At 44.7% G+C, this 20,364-nt stretch overlaps 2 protein-coding genes across 4 annotated transcripts in view; both read left to right on the top strand.

The window, feature by feature from the left end:
• LOC311232482 (uncharacterized protein) overlaps nt 1-11,397 on the top strand; it is an 88,355-nt gene extending 76,958 nt beyond the window's left edge. For all 3 annotated transcript variants that reach the window (XM_084319294.1, XM_084319293.1, XM_084319295.1), the window contains one exon: nt 9,399-11,397. In XM_084319294.1, the coding sequence (XP_084175420.1) occupies nt 9,399-10,628 (1,230 nt within the window). In that variant the 3' untranslated portion in view covers nt 10,629-11,397. The remainder of the gene's footprint in view (nt 1-9,398) is intronic.
• Nucleotides 1-20,364, top strand: part of LOC311232694 (uncharacterized protein) — a 510,982-nt gene that overhangs the window by 191,019 nt on the left and 299,599 nt on the right. The gene's annotated exons all lie outside the window — the stretch shown is intronic.

The raw sequence follows: 20,364 nt of genomic DNA, 5'->3' as shown, positions 1-20,364 counted from the left end.
CAGTCTCCATCGGAAATGCAGACGAGGCAAGAGAACTCTCGTCCGGCTCCAGCACAACATCAAAGCCTGGCCGTTCGCCCCTGCAGCTCGCCGCCTTACGACGAGAGCGAGCAGAGGCGAAGCGTCTGCGTCGCAAATCCCCAGCCACCAGAGTCCACTGGCGGGGGAGCCAGGGCCGGAACCAGGCCATCTCACGGGAGATGGCGGCTCAACGGCCCCTCGGAGAGGCAAACTCACCACCGGGCGCCGCCCGGGCATATCTGACCGCCACGACCGCGGAGCCAGAGACACCCCAAGACGCACGGAGGACGCGGCAATGGAGAAGCGCTGGTGAAGGGTGACTTTGTGAGCGTCCAAACCCTCCGAAGGTGCAAACATTATGTCTTAGCTTTTCTCGTAAATTGGCGAGAGAGAGAAAAATAAGATACATTGTCCACGTAGCTCCTTTCCAACAACTATTTCGGCACTAAACTCAAGTGGTGTATACAGACACTTGTCTTTGGTGAAAATAGGGAAGGAGCTGTTAGTATGGCCACGTCCCCGCTTATGTAGAGCAGCGGATGTGGGTGTGGCCAGGCGGATGGGTGTGTACATGTGGAGACATTTTATTCAGAATTAGATTGAAAGGGATAAGGTTCCACTACGAGCAGAGCGTAAGGTATACGATAATATAACGGACGGTTATACAGGAGGGGATGACGAGACAAGACACACCTGGGTTGATTGCAAATGGATACACCTGGGAGGGAAAACGATAAAGCCTACAAGACCAGGGCAGGAAACTACAACTAGACATAACACATCACACACTGGGAACACCTGATCAGGGTACAGACACAACCCCCACACGTAACAGTCAAAGAGAATTAGAAAATCAGAGCGGTTTTATCTTTAACACTTTCAGTGCCAGCAGGGGGCGCACGATTTAGCGCTTGAGTGCCAGCGCTTAACAAATTGGCGGCCATTTGGATGCGTCTAAAATCACTGTAGACGGCCAGCATATGTAAACGGACTTGCACAGTCTGTGGGGCCACGCTGTTCTGAGGGTGGGCAATGACTGGGATCGTCTCCGGTTACATGCCTGATAAGTAAAATGTGGATTCCGGAGTCTTTTTTTCCCATCCATTTCATTCAGTCCAATCCAATGGGTGCAATACCATCCGGAGAGACGATAGGGGGCGGTATTTTCCCTGTTCGAGCTCAAAGCCAGTCCCAATGGTAACGTGAGGCTAGATTGATGAAAAATGAATGGAAATCGCTAATAAAAAAAAGAACGATTAAACGACGATTTCTCGTCGTGTTAAAGCCCAATGGTCAAATCTGGATCGGATAAGAGTGTCACTTTATCTCTTTATGTCTCTTATGTGTGTTAAATGGTAAATGGTGCATTTATATAGTGCTTTTATCCAAACGATACGATTTTGTTCCTCACATTCACCCATTCATTCACACATTCACACACCGACGGTGCAAGGTGCCAACCTGCTCATTGGGAGCAATTAGGGGTTACGTTTTTTCTTGCTCAAGAACACTTCGACATGCTGCCTGGGAGGAGTGGGAATTGAACCGGGAACCTTCCGATTACCAGACGACCGCTCTACCTCCTGAGCCACTGTCTCCTCATGTTAGGAGTTGAGTTGGAATTCAGAATCAATACATGCATGTAATTCACGGTCATGACCTGAAACTGAATGAATTATCATTGTATTAGTGCTTTTCTAGACACTCCTAGCACTTTACAGTGTAGGATGTAAATGGCCTCCTTTACCACTGGGATTTGTCGGGGGAGGGGGGCCATCGTTTCCGCGGTTTGGCCCGGGAGAGGGGGGTCTTGTATGTTGTGGGGTCGTTGTGCGTGGGGTGGGGTAGCGGGCTTGGCTCGTGGGGGGGGGGGTAGTACCACCCCTCGCTCCTCTACTGAGCCTGGCCCAATTAAATTCAAGGGACCCGTGCCGCTGAGTGCCAATGTAAATGGATGGGTGCACTAGATTTAGCTAGAACCTATCATGTCCTAACATTACATAGCTATTTAATCACAATAGTGTCGCAAGTGTTTTTGCGGGTCCAGTCCACGGAACGTTGACAGAATTTGCAAAACACCTTATCGCCGGAGGCATAAAAGTCATTGGGATACTGCTCTGCTCTGAATTTAGGGCTTATTGCGGAATTTCTTAGCTTCTTGACGATGTTAACACTGAAGCAGCCAGACTGCAGACGCTTGGACACTGCTGTGTTGTAGTGTTGTCACGATATCGGTATTTCGACTTCGATACGATACCTTGAAAAGTATCGATACTATTTCGATACCAAAATATATATATATATTATTATTATTTTTTTAAACAAATTTAGCTTTTGTTGCTGGTTGATTCTCCTCAGCTTCTCTCTGGTACTATAAGAGAAGATAAATATAACACTTTTAAAACCCTTTGTTTATCTTTAGATCACACATTTAAAAATAACTGTTCATCTCACTTCAATCATTTTTATTGCAAATGCAGAACATGAGAGAGAGAGAGAGAGAGAGAGAGAGAGAGAGAGAGAGAGAGAGAGAGAGAGAGAGAGAGAGAGAGAGAGAGAATACATCGGTATTTCGGGAAATGAGTATCGAAGCCGTTTTAAATATTCAGTATCGATACTTCGATATTTTTGACAACACTACTGTGTTGTGTGTAACCCGCTCTAGCGTCCCCGCCTCCCCGGTCATGTTTGCTTTGCACCAAACGTTCCACCCAAAAACGGAATTTCAGTCCAGATTAGGCCAAATTCTGCAATATTCCACGTTTTGCAGGTGATTCCATTTTGAACGCGGATTTCATATGGCTCTAGGTTTTTGTTTGTTTTTGTTTACCTGCATGGTTCAAGGAGGGTCCCCAGCCTCTGGATTTTTCCCCCACTCTGCTGTAGTCAACGTGGTTAGCTTGTGCCTCTGGTTGGTTAGAGTAGCCTTCACAGCCTCTTGGTTCTTCAGGAGACTAGAGATCATAAAGAGTGTTGAATTCCACCTTGTGGAAACTGTATCAGTGGCTCTTTCCTGCCCAAGTACGGTTTGCTGCTGGTGTAGTTAATCCGTATTGGCAGGGCTGTGTTTAAAGTGACCTACAATCTTGCAACACTTTGCCAACATGGCAGTAAACCTGCTGTCACCAAGGCAAACAGTGATGGCCCTCTGCAACATGTGAGCAACACACGGCATGTGCTGGAAAGTGAGCTGTCTTGCTGCAGTGATCATGGTTCAGGCGCTGTTTGTTCCGAGTGTGGTGACCTTTTGTTGAACGTCCCAGGCCTCTGCCACAGACAGATGTTAAGGCAAATGACTGAAGATGCCATTCCCTGTCAATCACGTGTGCAGTCACGCCAATGTAATTTGAATTGCTTACCGAGGTCCAGTGATCCCCAGTCAGAGCAACACACTCTTTTGCTTCTTTTTCAGTGTTCATAAAGCTGCTGGATTCTCTTGGACATTGTCTTTCTGCACGGCAGTTTATATGTTGTGTCAGACGATGCCATCTGCAGCACATTTTCTAGCCCCTTATCTACGACCACCGAAAGTAGTCTACAGTCCACAGCAATCCAGCAGTGAGTTAGTTCATTTGTTACACTTGGTCTGACCATTTTTTTATTTATTTTTACAAATTACATTTATATATATTTTATTTTATTTTTATAATCTTTGTTCTCACTTTTTATGTATTATAATTTTTTTGCTCCCATCCCAATTTAGTCGTTATGCCAATTCCCTTCCTGGTCGCTGCGCACATTGCCCCACTGTCGGCCTAGGGAGGGTGTAGAACTACCACATGCCTCCTCCGATACTTGTGGAGTCAGCCAGCCGCTTCTTTTCACCTGACAGCGAGGACTCTCACTGGGGGAATGTAACACGTGCGGAGGTTCACGCTATTTCCCCCCGATCCCTTCCCTGCTGAACAGGTGCCCCGACCGACCAGTAGAAACTGCAGTTCACAACGACCAGGATACACACCCCACCGGCTTCCCACCCGCTAACACTGCCAATTGTGTTAGTAGTTAGGACGACTGACCAAGCCGGAGGTACCGCTGACAGCGGGATTCGATCCCAGAGTATCTGCGGTGGTAGGCGAGTGCTTAGTCCACTGCGCTACCCAGCCGCCTGGTCTGACACATTTTTGCTCTGAATCCCGTCATCTGGTCTAGTGTGGTTAGGCGACCCTGCTTGCTTGTACTCTGGGTAATGTTAGCCTCACCGGTGTTAGATTTAGCTTCCGTGGTAGCTCCAACATGTTTGGCATTTAGGTGATAGTGTAGGCTAGAAACGCTCCGGTGATGGGCAAAGTCTTTGTTGCACAGAGGGCACGCTACTGTTCTCTTATCCACACTTCCATCTGGTTGTTTTTTATATCGAAACGAAACATCCCATTCAACGGGCCAAGCAACGCAGTCTCAACAGATTCCTCCATGTTGGCTATAACTCTCTGACGTCACTCAATGCACGCTGTGCAACTGAATAAACGATATGCCTGGAACGGGTCCACTGAGAAACATTCTGCGGGGTCTGGAGTGCACAAAGATTAAAGTGCGATAAAATGCCAAATTTTTCTTTATTTCTTAACCTCTTCCACCCGACGGGACCGGTACCGGTCCCAAAATGACATCATGTCATAAATCAATATCCCCAGAATGTTCTACAAAAGTATAGTTTTTTTTTGTCAAACGTATTCAAGTATAAACATCATAACCATGTCACAACAGCATTTATAATGTATATTATCATCAATACGTTAGTTTAGGAATAGGTTATGGTGGAAAACCTTGAATCGTGGGAATTGTAGTTTTTTTGCGGCCATTTTGTAGCAGACATCCATAGCTCTGGATCTGCGTTGGAATTTTTTTACACTTCCTGAAAGGATCTATGGGGTTCAAGGTTCATAGTTCTGTATGCATTTTTTTAATAACTTTTATTATTCGGGATAATATACCACAAAATGTTTTTGACAAATATTGAAACGCAGTTAGTTTCTCTTCCCTATTGCTAGCATGCAGCAACAATTAGATCTGAAATTTGTTTCAAAACTGTTGCACCGTGGTGAAAATAAAAAAGTACAGTAGATTTCATTATCTGTTCTTATGCATGCCTGGTGATACTAAATCCAAATTGAACTCAGCCATTTGAAAGATAATATATGTATATATATAAATGTGCGAATTGGCTATAATAAGGTCATTTCTTAAGCCTGCTATTCTATATTCTATAATAATATTTCAAATTGCATTGGTCCGGATGGGAGAATTCAGTACTGTATCTACAGTACCTTCTGTTTAATCATCAATCAATCATTTCCTTAGATCTTTTGTACACATGATCTCAAGAAGGTACTGAACGAGATCAGTGGCAGTTATATAGCATTACTGGCATCGTGTCTCGCTCTTCGCCATATTGAGATACATCTTTATCTCCAGCACCTACTGTGCTTCATTAACGAAAACAATGCACCCATGCACTTGACCAGGCCCCGCCCCAGAGTCCCCCTATAAGACACTGGACAGGAAGTGGTGACAGCCCACAGGAAGACCGGCAGTGGTCTGGCAGGCGCGCATGATTTGGGTGGTAGTAATATCACTGCAGGGCTACGGTGTGTAGGAACCCACCCTATCGGGCAGTGTGGGGGCCTCACACCTTGCATGTCCAGCTGTGGGACAATTCCTCAGCAGTCCATGCTGGAGGGGTGTTCAGTGGGGGAGCTTTTATCACCTAGTATGATGTCAGCTTCTCCCGTATCAAACCGGCCCTTTCTGTCGGGGTCCCCCCCTTGGGTGCGATTGCCTCGTGGGTAGGGGTGGGAATCACCAGTTTAATCACGATACGATATCGATTCTTTGGACAACGATACGATATTATCCGATATCACACAGTCTGCCACGATACGATACGATAAGATTCAATTCAGGTGCCTGCGATCGATATGAGACGATATTATGTGCCCATTTAATACAATCAGTAACATATAAATCAACAAAAAAAAAGGCAATGGAAATATCATGACATTTTTATTTTTGAGCTCTTCCAGACATTTAAATGAAAAACAATCTATTGTTTTTAATACAAATAGACCTCCTGTTCACTGTTTTTGGTTCATTTCTTTTTTTTCTCGATATTAATATCCTATTCACTGTCACAGAGCTGTATTTTGGCTGGAAAAGCATATTGGGAGTCCCAAGGTGCAGTACCGGCCAGATCCTGTTAGTGGGGCTATCCCCGAGAATGCACCCTCCCAGTCCACACTTCTCTCTGCCTATGGCTCTGGGTTAGCTTGTTAGCTCACGCTAAAGTAACGTTATCTTCGATCTTTAACGCGACGTGGGCATAATGGAGTGACGAGGATTGCAAAGCAGGTTAGATGCATTGGACCCGTTGTGGAATAAAACAGCAGGGACATGTTTTGGGTCACAGAATAGGCACACTAGTCTTGCTCTATTGACGCTCTAGACGCTACTGATGTTAAACGGAGTTTGAGTTTCACAACACTGGGCGCGGGGCGATGACGTCGCCGTCGCCGGATTTTTAAAATAAGAGTATTGCAATATGAATCGATCTTTTTACGTGGCATCGATCCTATTTGATTATTGATAATAGATCGATATATCGATCTGGATCGATGTATCGTCCCACCCCTACTCGTGGGTAGTGTCAGGGTCCGATGTCCCGACTCCACGGAACGCCCTGCTCGCGCGGTTAGCGGGTCCAGGGTTGGCAACGCACAGCGGGCGGGACCGGGCCGCCTATCTACAGTTCCTAGCGGACCAGCGCCAAATGGCGGCGGGTGTGCTTTGGGAGTACCATCACATATGGCTACAGCAGTGCCATATGTCGAAGTGGATGGAGGGAACGTTGATGCGGGGGCTTGTGTTGCAGTTTGCACACCCCCACCCTCCGTTTTCAGGTTTGGTGCAGACCCTGTTGTCAGGGTCAGCAGCAGTGACAGCTCTGGCCGACGAGATCCAATCTCTGTTAGCGAAGCAAGCCGTAGTTGTGGTCCCAAGGGAGGACGTGATGTGTGGCGTTTATTCCCGGTATTTTCTGGTGCCCAAGAAATCGGGAGGTGTCGGACCTATACTGGACCTGTCCGCGTTCAATCGTCTGATTGTGGCGAGACGGTTCAGAATGTTGACCGTCAAACACCTGCTAAGCGCTGTCAGAGTGGGAGACTGGTTCACCTCCATAGACCTGAAGGATGCGTATTTTCTAAGGCTGTCAAAGTTAACGTGGTATTAGCGCGTTATCGCCCGATTCTATTAACGCCACTATTTTTTTTAACTCTCGATTAAAAAAGAATATATTTTTTTACTAGACTTCACTCGGGTGTATTATTGATGCTCTCATTGATACTGTGTGTGTGTGTGTGTGTGTGATATAGAGAGAGAGGGGGGGTGAGAGAGATGAGGAAAGAGAGCTGGGAGAGTGTGTGTGTGAGAGAGAGGGGGGGGGGTGTGATTACTCAGCCCTTGTGTGGGTGAATGTAATGCCCCTTTTCCACTGCATGGTACCTACTCGACTCTACTCTACTCGCTTTAGGTACCTGTTACTTCGTTCCTTTTCCACTGCAGGTACTAAGTAGTAAGTACTCAGTTTGTCTCCGTGTGGGGAGGCGGGCCGCTGGTGATCAGCATGAGAGCTCACCGAGTGAATCCACAGTCACTTGCTCCTCAATAGGAAACCAACCTAGATTTACCCTGAAGGACTGGTTCTGGCCGAACCGTTCGTTATACAAGTATCACAGAGACATTTCAAATGTACTCACAGTTGCACGAGGGTTTCGGACAGAGATACGGGATGGTTTGAAAGCTCGGCGTTGCTAATAAACATTTTAAATATTTTTTATAAACTGCTCAAAGCGGCATTATTTCCGGCGTTGGGTGCATGATGCGCATGCGCTGTGATCACACCAGACAGCCAACGCCGGAAATAATGCCGACGTGAGCCATAATAGGGCGCTATTCTACTGAATTCTTGAATTCTACTATAAGCGTTGCCGTTTCTTGCCTGGACACGCTACTATTTCCAAATCAAATGTATATAATAGGTATTATTTTTTCATCATGAATGCATGAAAGGGGGGGGGGGGTCGTTTCTGATAATTTTATTGCCAGTAACGGCATTCGCTTTGAACACAAAACGATGATCAGCTGGATGTGTATGAGAACATTGCACGATCAAGCTGAAATTGACATCAGATAGTCCTTACCTGTGATCGGGAGTATTCCAAAAATGATATTCCAATTGTTTGATCGCCATCTGGTCCATCTGCTGTCCATCTGGTCCACTACAAAACCCACCACAACATATGCATCGGATGTCCTGTAGACGTTTGGATGCGATCGATTGAACCTCTAGGCTTCCCTCTACTGAAAAAACTGCGCCCGGAGACATTTGAGTGTAACACAGGGTCTGGAACAGGGTTTACTGCACTCTCGATACTGCCACCTGGGAGGATCTGGCCGGTACTGCACCCTCGGAGTCGCAGTATGCCTTCTAACGGCAACATACGGGTCCCTGACATTGAATAGGATATTAAAATAAAAAAAAAAGGACAAACTATCCAAAAACGTAATATTACGTGACTGGCACTGAAAGGGTTAAATTAATTAAATATTACATTCATTCTCTTCACAATATTACAACCTCTGATATGTCTATCGTAGTCTATCGTAGCTGTAAAGACATACATTGTCCATGAATTGGTCAAAAACAGACCACTAAAGACTACTATGACAGACAGATATGACCAAATCAACAGAAAAAGGTATTTCCTACTTTACCTTTCCTTTCAGCCATAGGCCACAACAGGATTAACGAGCAGCATCAAGGCTGCAATGCCAACAGTTGTCTTGGTGCTGGGCAGACTGAAAGGTTATAGGGTGGCAATATGATGGATACTATAAGACTTGAAAGAAACAGACAAAAAGTGATCTTAATTCATGATCTTGATCTGATAGATATATTACAAACAAATGATCAATAGGCTACTCTTTGGCTAATCAATACATGGATTAATTGACATGTATAATTGATATTGCTAATATAATATCCATTCCATTGAATATATAATTTCAGACAGAATTATCTGTACTGGTGGGCTGTGTACTCTTAATTGCTCCAAAAAACAACACAAACTAGGAACAACAATGATATTGTTACAAGGACAGATACAACCACAATGTCATATTGCAGGCAACTGCCTGTTGGGATTTATCGCAGTATTTTATTAATGTTGGCCAGTTTTCAATAACCGCCCTTGGAGCAGATTCACTTTTAAATCACATCAACTAAATTTGGAGCATAAAACATTTTGAGAACTTGAGAAATACAAACTGAACGAATGCAAAATCTGAACTGTTCATTGGTGTACTTCTCTCTTCTCCAGGTACAATTGCTGCATTGCTCCCCAACAACAAGCAGAGATATGAATGAGTCAAGGCCTCACTACTGTGACCAATGTGGATCGCGCTTCAGTCAAGCTGGAGACTTAAAGAGACACCAGCGCATTCATACAGGAGAGAAGCCCTACCTCTGTGACCAATGTGAGAAGAGCTTTAGTAGCTCTGGAGACTTAAAGACACACCAGCGCATTCATACAGGAGAGAAGCCGTACTACTGTGACCAATGTGGAGCGCGCTTCAGTCAAGCTGGACACTTAAAGATACACCAGCGCATTCATACAGGAGAGAAGCCCTACCTCTGTGACCAATGTGAGAAGAGCTTTAGTAGCTCTGGAGACTTAAAGACACACCAGCGCATTCATACAGGAGAGAAGCCGTACTACTGTGACCAATGTGGAGCGCGCTTCAGTCAAGCTGGACACTTAAAGATACACCAGCGCATTCATACAGGAGAGAAGCCCTACCCCTGTGACCAATGTGAGAAGAGCTTTAGTAGCTCTGGAGGCTTAAAGAAACACCAGCGCATTCATACAGGAGGCAAGCCCTACCACTGTGACCAGTGTGAGAAGAGCTTCAGTGAGTCTGGCAACTTAAAGAAACACCAGCGCATTCATACAGGAGGCAAGCCCTACCACTGTGACCAATGTGAGAAGAGCTTCAGTGAGTCTGGCAACTTAAAGAAACACCAGCGCATTCATACAGGACACAAGCCGTACTACTGTGACCAGTGTGAGAAGAGCTTCAGTAGATATGGCTACTTCAAGATACACCAGCGCATTCATACAGGAGACAAGCCTTACCACTGTGACCAGTGTGAGAAGAGCTTCAGTGAGTCTGGAGACTTAAAGAAACACCAGCGCATTCATACAGGAGACAAGCCTTACCACTGTGACCAGTGTGAGAAGAGCTTCAGTGAGTCTGGCAACTTAAAGAAACACCAGCGCATTCATACAGGAGACAAGCCGTACTACTGTGACCAATGTGAGAAGAGCTTCAGTGGATATGGCAACTTAAAGACACACCAGCGCATTCATACAGGAGACAAGCCCTACCACTGTGACCAGTGTGAGAAGAGCTTCAGTGTGTCTGGCAGCTTAAAGAAACACCAGCGCATTCATACAAGAGACAAGCCTTACCACTGTGACCAATGTGAGAAGAGCTTCAGTGAGTCTGGCAACTTAAAGAAACACCAGCGCATTCATAGAGGAACCTAGAAACTCAACATACTTCACAACACATTCATCCTGGACAGCAATCCAACTAATGTGATCTGCATCGGAAGGACTTCTGGTTTGAATAGAGGCCTTGCTCTCTACTCCTCTCTTCCAACATGGCTGCCTGTAACCAGACACGCAAGGGGTGCTTGATTATTTTCGATAGAGATTCTATCAAATATGTGCTAAATATAGATGCAAAACAATGCATTTTTAAGTTTTGAAAGATTGCGTCCCTCCCAATTATTCTTTGACATCTGTGAGCTTTGCAATAGGACTCATGAAATACTGCATGTGGTGTAGAGGGGTGGCTCTTAGGTAGAGCAGGGCATGGCGCAGAAAGAAACAATATCTACGCCTGTGTATGAAGATCATCATTTAAACATTTATTTTAAATATGTCTTGTTATACCTGACATTGCTGCGAATAAAGGCAATCTTACGTTTTTTCTATAATATCGGACATCCCTAGTCAGGAGTGATGCCACCCTTTGTATGTTTTGGGCATGTTTGGTTTGACATTTGCATTATTGTACAGTTAAAGTATATTCCCTACCGAGTTAGTTTTGTTTTACTTAGGGATGGGTATCGTTAGGATTTTATCGATACTACTACTCTTATCGATACTGCTTAACGGTTCGGTACTTTATTGATACTCTTATCGGTTCTTTTAGCTTATTATTATTACATTTTTTTTTATACATTTATTATTTGAACGGCTTAAGGCTATATCTGTACTTGATGTTTGTTTGTTGTGTTGCATATTTGAAATAAACGTCAATAAAATCAAGTCAATCCCCCCCTCTTAAAAACAAAAACCTGTGTTTAACCTAGCCATCTATAAAACATCATGCTAAAACTGAAACAAATGTCCTACTCCCCTAAAGAAAGAAATACATAGCAAACATGGCTCAGTTATCCAATAGTGCTGCTGCTTTTTATTTTGTTCAAATCTTTTAGGTAATAAGACTAAAAGACTACAATATGACTACAACGATTTCATGACGGCTTCCTGTCCTCGCGTTTCCATTTCCGGTTTAACGTTAAATTTTCAACAACGGATTGCTGCTAATTAAACACTTCATGGAAACGGAGTAACGTTAACGTTATGTCGAGTTCATACGTGTAGTGTAGTATGAACTCGACATAACGTTAACGTTAGTCCGTTTCAAGTGTTGCTGCCACCGTTGCGTCGCAGATGGATGGTACACTCTGTTAGCTCCGTAGCTAATCCGCTCCGTTGCGTCTCAGATGGATGGTGAATGAATGAAAACTTTATTAACAGATTGCAGAATGGCTACAATACAGTACGGCTCAATACACACAATTGTTAAGGGGATGCAGACCAGAGAAAGACTTTTGTCTTGTTTACATCAGGGTCCCCCATTTTCAATTCATAGTGGTACACTCTGTTAGCTCCGTAGCTAATCTGCTCCAAGACTACCGATAGCAGTACCGATAATGTCGGAGCTTATCAATACTCAGTTTTTTTCTAATTTAGTACCGGTTCCCGTTTACACAATCATCTTTTATGCTAGTTACCCCTTCCCCTTGACGTACTGGGGTTGTAACACAGACTAAAGAGAATGTTAAAATGATTGTTGATCCATGAAAGACAGTAGCAGTATGCCGTAACTGAAACACAGCAAAATGCTGACAAAACTGAACCCTTACTTCAGTCATACAACGGGGCCATCTTGTGGCCTAATGATGTAACTGCGTAGTTCAATTATGAGAGAATAATAATTTAGGGCAATATTGCACCATATCCACCGGCATTACACCTGAAAAATGTGGTGGTCGAATTTCTCTGTTGTGTATTACAAGCCTTATCTCTATTACTTATCTCTAGTACAGAATAATGGTGTCTAAGGCGTTTTAAGCTGCCTGCACGTGATCTGAAACCTGTCTGCTCTGCACAAGGCAGGGCATCTCGTCGATACGGCATGGTGGAGGTGTGCCAGCTAGCAGGGAGAGGCTACCATGTGACACGATGACCTCTGACCTCCTCTCACCACCCAGCACATCACCTGTTTGACCTGCTGCCCTCTGCCAGGCGCTTACAGGTCCATCACAGCTCAACTACTAGGAATGTCTGCAAGTGTGTCTGACTCTTAACCACCTAAACCTGCACGGACAACGTATGACGTATAGCATGCCAGTCAGGGTACCTTGTGTCTACTGCACCTAGTGTGTACTGTGTACTTTTACTCTTACTCATAGTATATATTAAGATTCTAATGATTTGTTGCCTATATTTACTGTAATGTTTAATATAACTGATGGTGCATATAGACCCTCATCTGCACCTTGTTTACACTGTTAATTCAGTTTCAGTTTATTTAAAAAGGACAGTACACATTAATCAACAGTACTGTAAATGTGCCAGTTTTAGCCAGCTGTCTTAATTCGCAACTGTAGTCCTTTTGGCAAGATGTTACCATACACCTAAAACAGAAGCATTTAAAGTACAACACAATCCAACATGATAATAGTAAAAGCAATAACAAAATACACAAGGAACTGATTAAAAGTGGGCACATGTTTGATTAGTTAATAGCCAGGTCTTGAGTTGTTTTGTAAAGGTGTGGTAGGTAGCACAGTGTCTTATTTCAGTTGGTAGGATGTTCCAGAACTGAGTGGCTCTGACTGCAGAACAGGACTGACTGAAGGAGCTGCACCTAAACGGCACAGTACAGTCCCCTCTCTGGGGAGATCTGCACCTAAACGGCACAGTGCAGTCCCCTCTCTGGGGAGATCTGCACCTAAACGGCACAGTACAGTCCCCTCTCTGGGTAGATCTGCACCTAAACGGCACAGTGCAGTCCCCTCTCTGGGGAGATCTGCACCTAAACGGCACAGTGCAGCCCCCTCTCTGGGGAGATCTGCACCTTTTTTACTTCTAATTTACATGCTATACTATGTTATTTTATTTCATACTTATCTTGTCTTGCACAGTCTCTGGAGCGTAACAGTAAGAAGCATTTTGTATAAAAGTATTCTGTACTTCTGTATGACAACTATTAAAGAAACTTGAAACTTGAACCTAAATGGCACCACAGTACAGCCCCCTCTCTGGGTAGATCTGCACCTAAACGGCACAGTACAGTCCCCTCTCTGGGTAGATCTTGACCTAAACGGCACAGTGCAGCCCCCTCTCTGGGGAGATCTGCACCTAAACGGCACAGTACAGCCCCCTCTCTGGGTAGAGCTGGACCTAAACGGCACAGTACAGTCCCCTCTCTGGGTAGATCTGGACCTAAACGGCACAGTGCAGCCCCCTCTCTGGGGAGATCTGGACCTAAACGGCACAGTACAGTCCCCTCTCTGGGGAGAGCTGGACCTAAACGGCACAGTACAGTCCCCTCTCTGGGTAGATCTGGACCTAAACGGCACAGTGCAGCCCCCTCTCTGGGGAGATCTGGACCTAAACGGCACAGTACAGTCCCCTCTCTGGGGAGATCTTGTGGACCTGTTATATTGTTTACACTATTTACTTTTCTCATATTTTTATATTGAAATCAAATTTGACTGCCTGTCTTTATATACATTGTCTGGTATCCCGTTCCCACTTGATCTAATCAGGAGAGAGAACTCCACACTGCAAAAAGATAAGATATAAAAACTATTTTTAAGCAAATGTGTCCTAGAAACAAGTGAAATAATCTACCAGTGCAGTAAGAAAATCTGACTCATTAACATTATCTAGGGTTCTCTCTCCTGATTGGATAAAGTGGGAACAGGATACCAGAAAATTCTGTTTACTGCAGAGCTGAGGGCCTGGGAGACCCATGTTACTGACCAGACACTCTATAGCAGTGATGGCTGTTTACTGCAGAGCTGAGGGACTGGGAGACCCATGTTACTGACCAGACACTCTATAGCAGTGATGGCTGTTTACTGCAGAGTGGAGGGACTGGGAGACCCATGTTACTGACCAGACACTCTATAGCAGTGATGGCTGTTTACTGCAGAGCTGAGGGCCTGGGAGACCCATGTTACTGACCAGACACTCTATAGCAGTGATGGCTGTTGGAACGTAGAGCTACTTAACACTTATTTTAACAAAAAAAAAACACCTTACAGGACCTTTTAATTGCTCGGGTTGAAAGATATTTTCATGGTAAAAGGTTTGGCCTTGAGCTTATAGGCCCACAGAAAAAGTCCTTAAACGCCTCCGTCTCTCAGTTCGGGGTCTGGATCAGTCTGAGATGGAGGTTCTAGGCCCAAATCGAGTCGTAGAACAGCCTCTCACACACCGTTAACCAGTAGATCTGATCATCATACGGGTGGCACTGGCAGAGTACTGAGCCGGGCCCTTCTACGTCAGCCAGAGGAGGCAGGACGCCCAGCCCAGGTGCAGGGGGCCAGAGGAGGCAGGACGCCCAGCCCAGGTGCTCCCCGGCAGGGGGCCAGAGGAGGCAGGACGCCCAGCCCAGGTGCTCCCCGGCAGGGGGCCAGAGGAGGCAGGACGCCCAGCCCAGGTGCTCCCCGGCAGGGGGCCAGAGGAGGCAGGACGCCCAGCCCAGGTGCTCCCCGGCAGGGGGCCAGAGGAGGCAGGACGCCCAGCCCAGGTGCTCCCCGGCAGGGGGCCAGAGGAGGCAGGACGCCCAGCCCAGGTGCTCCCCGGCAGGGGGCCAGAGGAGGCAGGACGCCCAGCCCAGGTGCTCCCCGGCAGGGGGCCAGAGGAGGCTGGACGCCCAGCCCAGGTGCTCCCCGGCAGGGGGCCAGAGGAGGCAGGACGCCCAGCCCAGGTGCTCCCCGGCAGGGGGCCAGAGGAGGCAGGACGCCCAGCCCAGGTGCTCCCCGGCAGGGGGCCAGAGGAGGCCGGACGCCCAGCCCAGGTGCTCCCCGGCAGGGGGCCAGAGGAGGCAGGACGCCCAGCCCAGGTGCAGGGGGCCAGAGTGGGGGAGAGAGAGGGTGTGGTCAGTAACAGTTGTAATAGTATATATAGAGCAGTGGTCACCATTATTGTAGGTCCTGTCTGATCTCACACACAACAAGGTGTTGAGCAGAGAAGATGCTCCCAGCAGGTCGGGGTCTCAGTCAGAATCCAGGGCAGCAAGCAGTGAGACCCTCTCTCTCTACCCCTCTCTCTCTCTCAATCCTCCCTCTCTTTACCTCTCTCTCTTCTCCCTTTCTCTCCCTCCTCCCTCTCTCTCCCTCCTCCCTCTCTTTACCTCTCTCTCTCGTTCCTCCCCCTCTCTCTCTCTCGTTCCCCCTCTCTCCCTCTCTCTCTCTCTCTCTCTCTCTCTTGTTTGTCTTTCTCTCTCTCTCTTGTTCCCTCTCTCTCTCTCTCCCCCTCTCTCTCTCTCTCTCTCTCTCTCTCTCTCTCTCTCTCTCTCTCTCTCTCTTGTTTCTCTCTCTCTCTCTCTTGTTTCTCTCTCTCTCTCTCATGTGGAACACCCTACCCACAGCCGTAAAATAATGTGAATCCCTACCCTCCTTCAAAACCGCTCTCAAAGAGCACCTACGGGTGGTGGCAATTAGAAACTGGCCCCGGTAAATGTCAAACCCTCCAATGTACAGTTGCTTCCCCTAGAATGTATATCTTTTTTTTAGGATCTCTTTCTCTGAAACAGTACTGTATATTTGTATATCTGTATGTCATAAATGTCTTCAAATGTCACAATCAAATAAAAAGAAGAAACCTACAGGACAGATCATCTGAGCTCCACTGTGTTTAAATCCAAATAATCCTCTGCCATTGTTGTAATATGTCATCTGTTCTCTAGTTCAGTCTGGTCGTGAAGTAAAATTCTCTCTGGAAGTGAAACTGAAACTTAGCAAGGATAAGTTTAAAGGGGCAGTAAGCAAGTGGATGCCTGAACACAGAATGACACCAGTATCACTAATTACCACGGCAAGCCTATAGAAAAGTATTCTATTTAATAATAATAATCATAAATATAATATACATTTTAAAAATGTAAAAGAAAAAAAAATTACAAAAAAATTATATTAATAATAATTATTATAAATATTTTTTTTCTGTTGTACCGAACTTGTACCGAACCGTGACCCCAATACCGAGGTACGCACCGAACCGTGGCTTCTGTGTACCGTTACACCCCTACTAAAAAGGGATCATACCCAACTGGACCAATCTAGACCACCATTACTAGTAATTAAAAAGAATATTGCACACAAACGCAGCACTGCACCTCAACAGAGCACACACACGGCACGTCTAGTAAATAGGAAGCATCACTGCACTGCTGGATAAAATACACAATAAAATAAAGCGGTCAGATGGCACAGAGGTGAAAATGGAAACTAATTAAAAGTCTAAAAAGGAAATCACTTGACGCACAGAGAAGTTAAAAAGAGGAAAAACAGTGGCTGCCCTACACGCCGTGTGGGTCCAGCCTCCAGCTCCCAATTGCCAGCCAGCAATGTGCTCCCAGACACCAGGATGGTTGGCCACACAAAACACGTCTTAAAAACCCGTGGGGCAGCACCACCTCCTCTGCACCTGTAATCACCTGGGCCCTCATTCATCAACGTGGCTATAATAAATAATAATAAAGTCATGTCGCCTGGATAATAATAATAATAATAATAATATAATAATAATAATAAAGTCATATCGCCTGGATAATAATAATAATATAATAATAATAATAATAATAATAATAATAATAATATAATAATAATAATAGTCATGTCGCCTGGATGTAGAGGACGCGGCGTCACTCGTGCCCAGATACTAACGTTACGCGACGCATAGAGGTTATTTTTGCTCATTTAGCTGTCCTGTTGAATGTAGCTATGTAGCAAGAACAACGATGATTTAGCTAACATTCTGTTCCTCGGTTGTGTAAAATAATACATCTATCTGTCATCAACTCATGTTAATGAACGGTAACTTACTTGGTAAATCATTTGACAAGTAAGACATAACTGCTCAAATTGTAGTAATGTAGACCTTTCCGAGTGATCTAGCTAGTAGCTAACGTGACTCACCATGAAGGACTGCCCGCCACTCACTCATCAAAACTGACGTCAAATGGAGACTCTGCTCAAGTGCGCGAGAGACCACTGACCAGTTTGGGCGCCAAACATGCCGGACACGCCCACCTGTCAGTCATTAGGTCGTGCCCACGAGCACCAGCTGCAGACCTCATAGGAGAACGGTCTCTATCGCTCACAGCGCCACCCCCACCCAGTGGCTGAATTGGAGTATTGCGACTGGACTGTGATATACAAATACAAATTATTATAATTCTATTATTATTATTATAATATTATTATTATAATATTGAAACATGGCAGCAAATAACTCAGTAGTGCAATACTGAGCCTCTCATGTTCCCATTAGACTTCATAGGGTTTAGCTTAGTCAACAACACAGGGCAGTTCTACAAACAGGCTTGTACTGTACATACTGTATGAGTAAATTAATAACTATACTGTATTGTTCTTTTATTTTTTGCTCACACAATATCTTAACAATATAAAACTCAAAAGTAGCCACTGCAGCCGTTATCACGAGCTCTGCTCTTCTGTGTTCACATAACTTTCCCAAAACAGTACTGTCATAAATGTCATGATTAGATTAGATTAGATTTTTATATCTGTATGTTGTGTATGTCATAAATGTCATGATTAGATTAGATGATTAGATTAGATTTTTATATCTGTATGTTGTGTATGTCATAAATGTCATTATAAATTGAAAATGGGGGACCCTGATGTAAACAAGACAAATGTCTTTCTCTGGTCTGCATCCCCTTAACAATTGTGTGTATTGAGCCGTACTGTATTGTTTTATACATACAGTATGTTGTCTACTTGACCCTCAAAGTGCAGATTGATGCATTTAAAATTCTAAATGTTCAACATTTTCACCGGACCACGCCCCAAATGTGTCCCCCCCACCAGGGACGTGCACAGGACTTTAGAGGGGCAGGTGCTCAAAGGCTGAAAAGGGCACTACACTTATGTGTATATATTAACCGAGCGCGCATAGCGCGCAAGCGTGATTTCTAAGGGCCATTTTCAGGCGGGGGGCCCCCTTTTTATGCTTTTTGGGGGGTTTTGGTGAATATTGAATATTGAACTATAATAATCAGTGCAGGAGCTCACTTATCCTTGAAAGACACTTTTATCACTGACTTAAAAGGCCCACACATCTCCATAAATGTTCAGGGGGGAGGGAATAAGTGCTTACCCTACAGACCCCAAGAAGTGCTGTATATTCTGTATTGTTTAATATAAATGCATTTTTTATTCCAATCACGATTTGTATTTGAGATTCCCAAATCCCATCGGACTTGACTTCTTCGTGTCCCTCAATGAGTGTAATACCAGCATTCACAGCGCCACAGCGGTTTCTATCATCATCATCATCATCACCACCCACGCTATGCATAAAATATATAGGTCCGCAGAGAGGCACGCTGAGGAGGCCGTGCAAACTGCAATGGAATATGGGGCATCTCTCTCTTTACCTAATATTTTGATTCTATCCTGAAATTTTTCAGTTGGAAGGGCAGTCTATATGCGTAACGGTAAAAAAAAAAATCTAATTTTTTTCAAAAAGGGCACGTTTTTGATGAGGCTCAAAAAGGCAGGTGCTCAAGCACCCCTTGGCCTCTATGTGTGCACGTGCCTGCGGCCGCCACCTTTGAAAACAAAATGACGCCCTTGCATTGTATACACAGTGGGTAATATCCTGGTTTCCTTTCCATGCTAAATATGCTAAAAGACCGCAGGCTTCAAAGGCTGTTGCCAGGTAACCAGACATGAAAGCAGTTAAACCCAACAGTTATCGCTGGTTGGATACCAACTTTGAAATCAACGAACAGACAGAAAATAAGAACAACTTACTGTATCACAAAAATGTATGTAGTGGAGACACATAGCCTATATATCGTGGATGGAAGCCATCTGTGAAATGCCATTTTCATACATTAAATATAACTTTAATCTTGAATTCCATTTTTTTGTTTTGATACAAATGCACTGACAAAGGGAGAAGATTATTCACAGCATTTGTCAACAAACTGTCAGAATAAAACAAAGCATGGGGGGGGGTAAAGACTGAGATGCCAGTATTTAAAAACCAAAGTCTTCGGTTTTAGAGTGAAAGGTAACATCGAGTTGGCGGCAATCACAGTAAATTACATTTTACTCAAACTGAGTAAAATTGTACTCCAGTTTGAGTAAAATGTACTCAGTTTGAGTAAAATTTACTCTGCGAAGTTCATTTCTGTCAAATTTAATTAAAAGAAAATATATATCCCATTTTCAGCAAATGGATAGTTTATCTCAACATACACAATATCTAGGAAACCGTATATTTATATCTAGGAAACCATATCTTCAAGCCTTTAGACGTCTATAAGCTTAAAGGAACACGCCAACATTTTGGGAAATTAGCTTACCGTCTTCTCCAGAGAGAGGCAAGAAGATAGATACCAGTTTCCTCTCTGTGCGTTCAGTAGAAAGCTATCTGGCTGCATGTTAGCCTAGCTTAGCACAATGAATGGAAGCGGACATGACCGGTTAGCCTTTGGTAGAGGTGTTAGTTGGACAATGCCTAGGCTAACCGGTCATGTCCGCTTCCATTCATTGTGCTAAGCTAGGCTAACATGCAGCCAGATAGCTTTCTACTGAACACACAGAGAGGAAACTGGTATCTATCTTCTTGTCTCTCTCTGGAGAAGATGGGAAGAACGTTTCCCAAAATGTTGGCGTGTTCCATTAAAGTAGCGGTACAAAGTGTTGCACGT

Source organism: Notolepis coatsorum (assembly GCF_963971535.1).
Source record: "Notolepis coatsorum genome assembly, chromosome: 7".
Lineage (NCBI taxonomy): Eukaryota > Metazoa > Chordata > Actinopteri > Aulopiformes > Paralepididae > Notolepis > Notolepis coatsorum.
The sequence above is the reverse complement of the archived record's forward strand: the minus strand, read 5'-3'. Positions and strand labels throughout refer to the sequence as shown.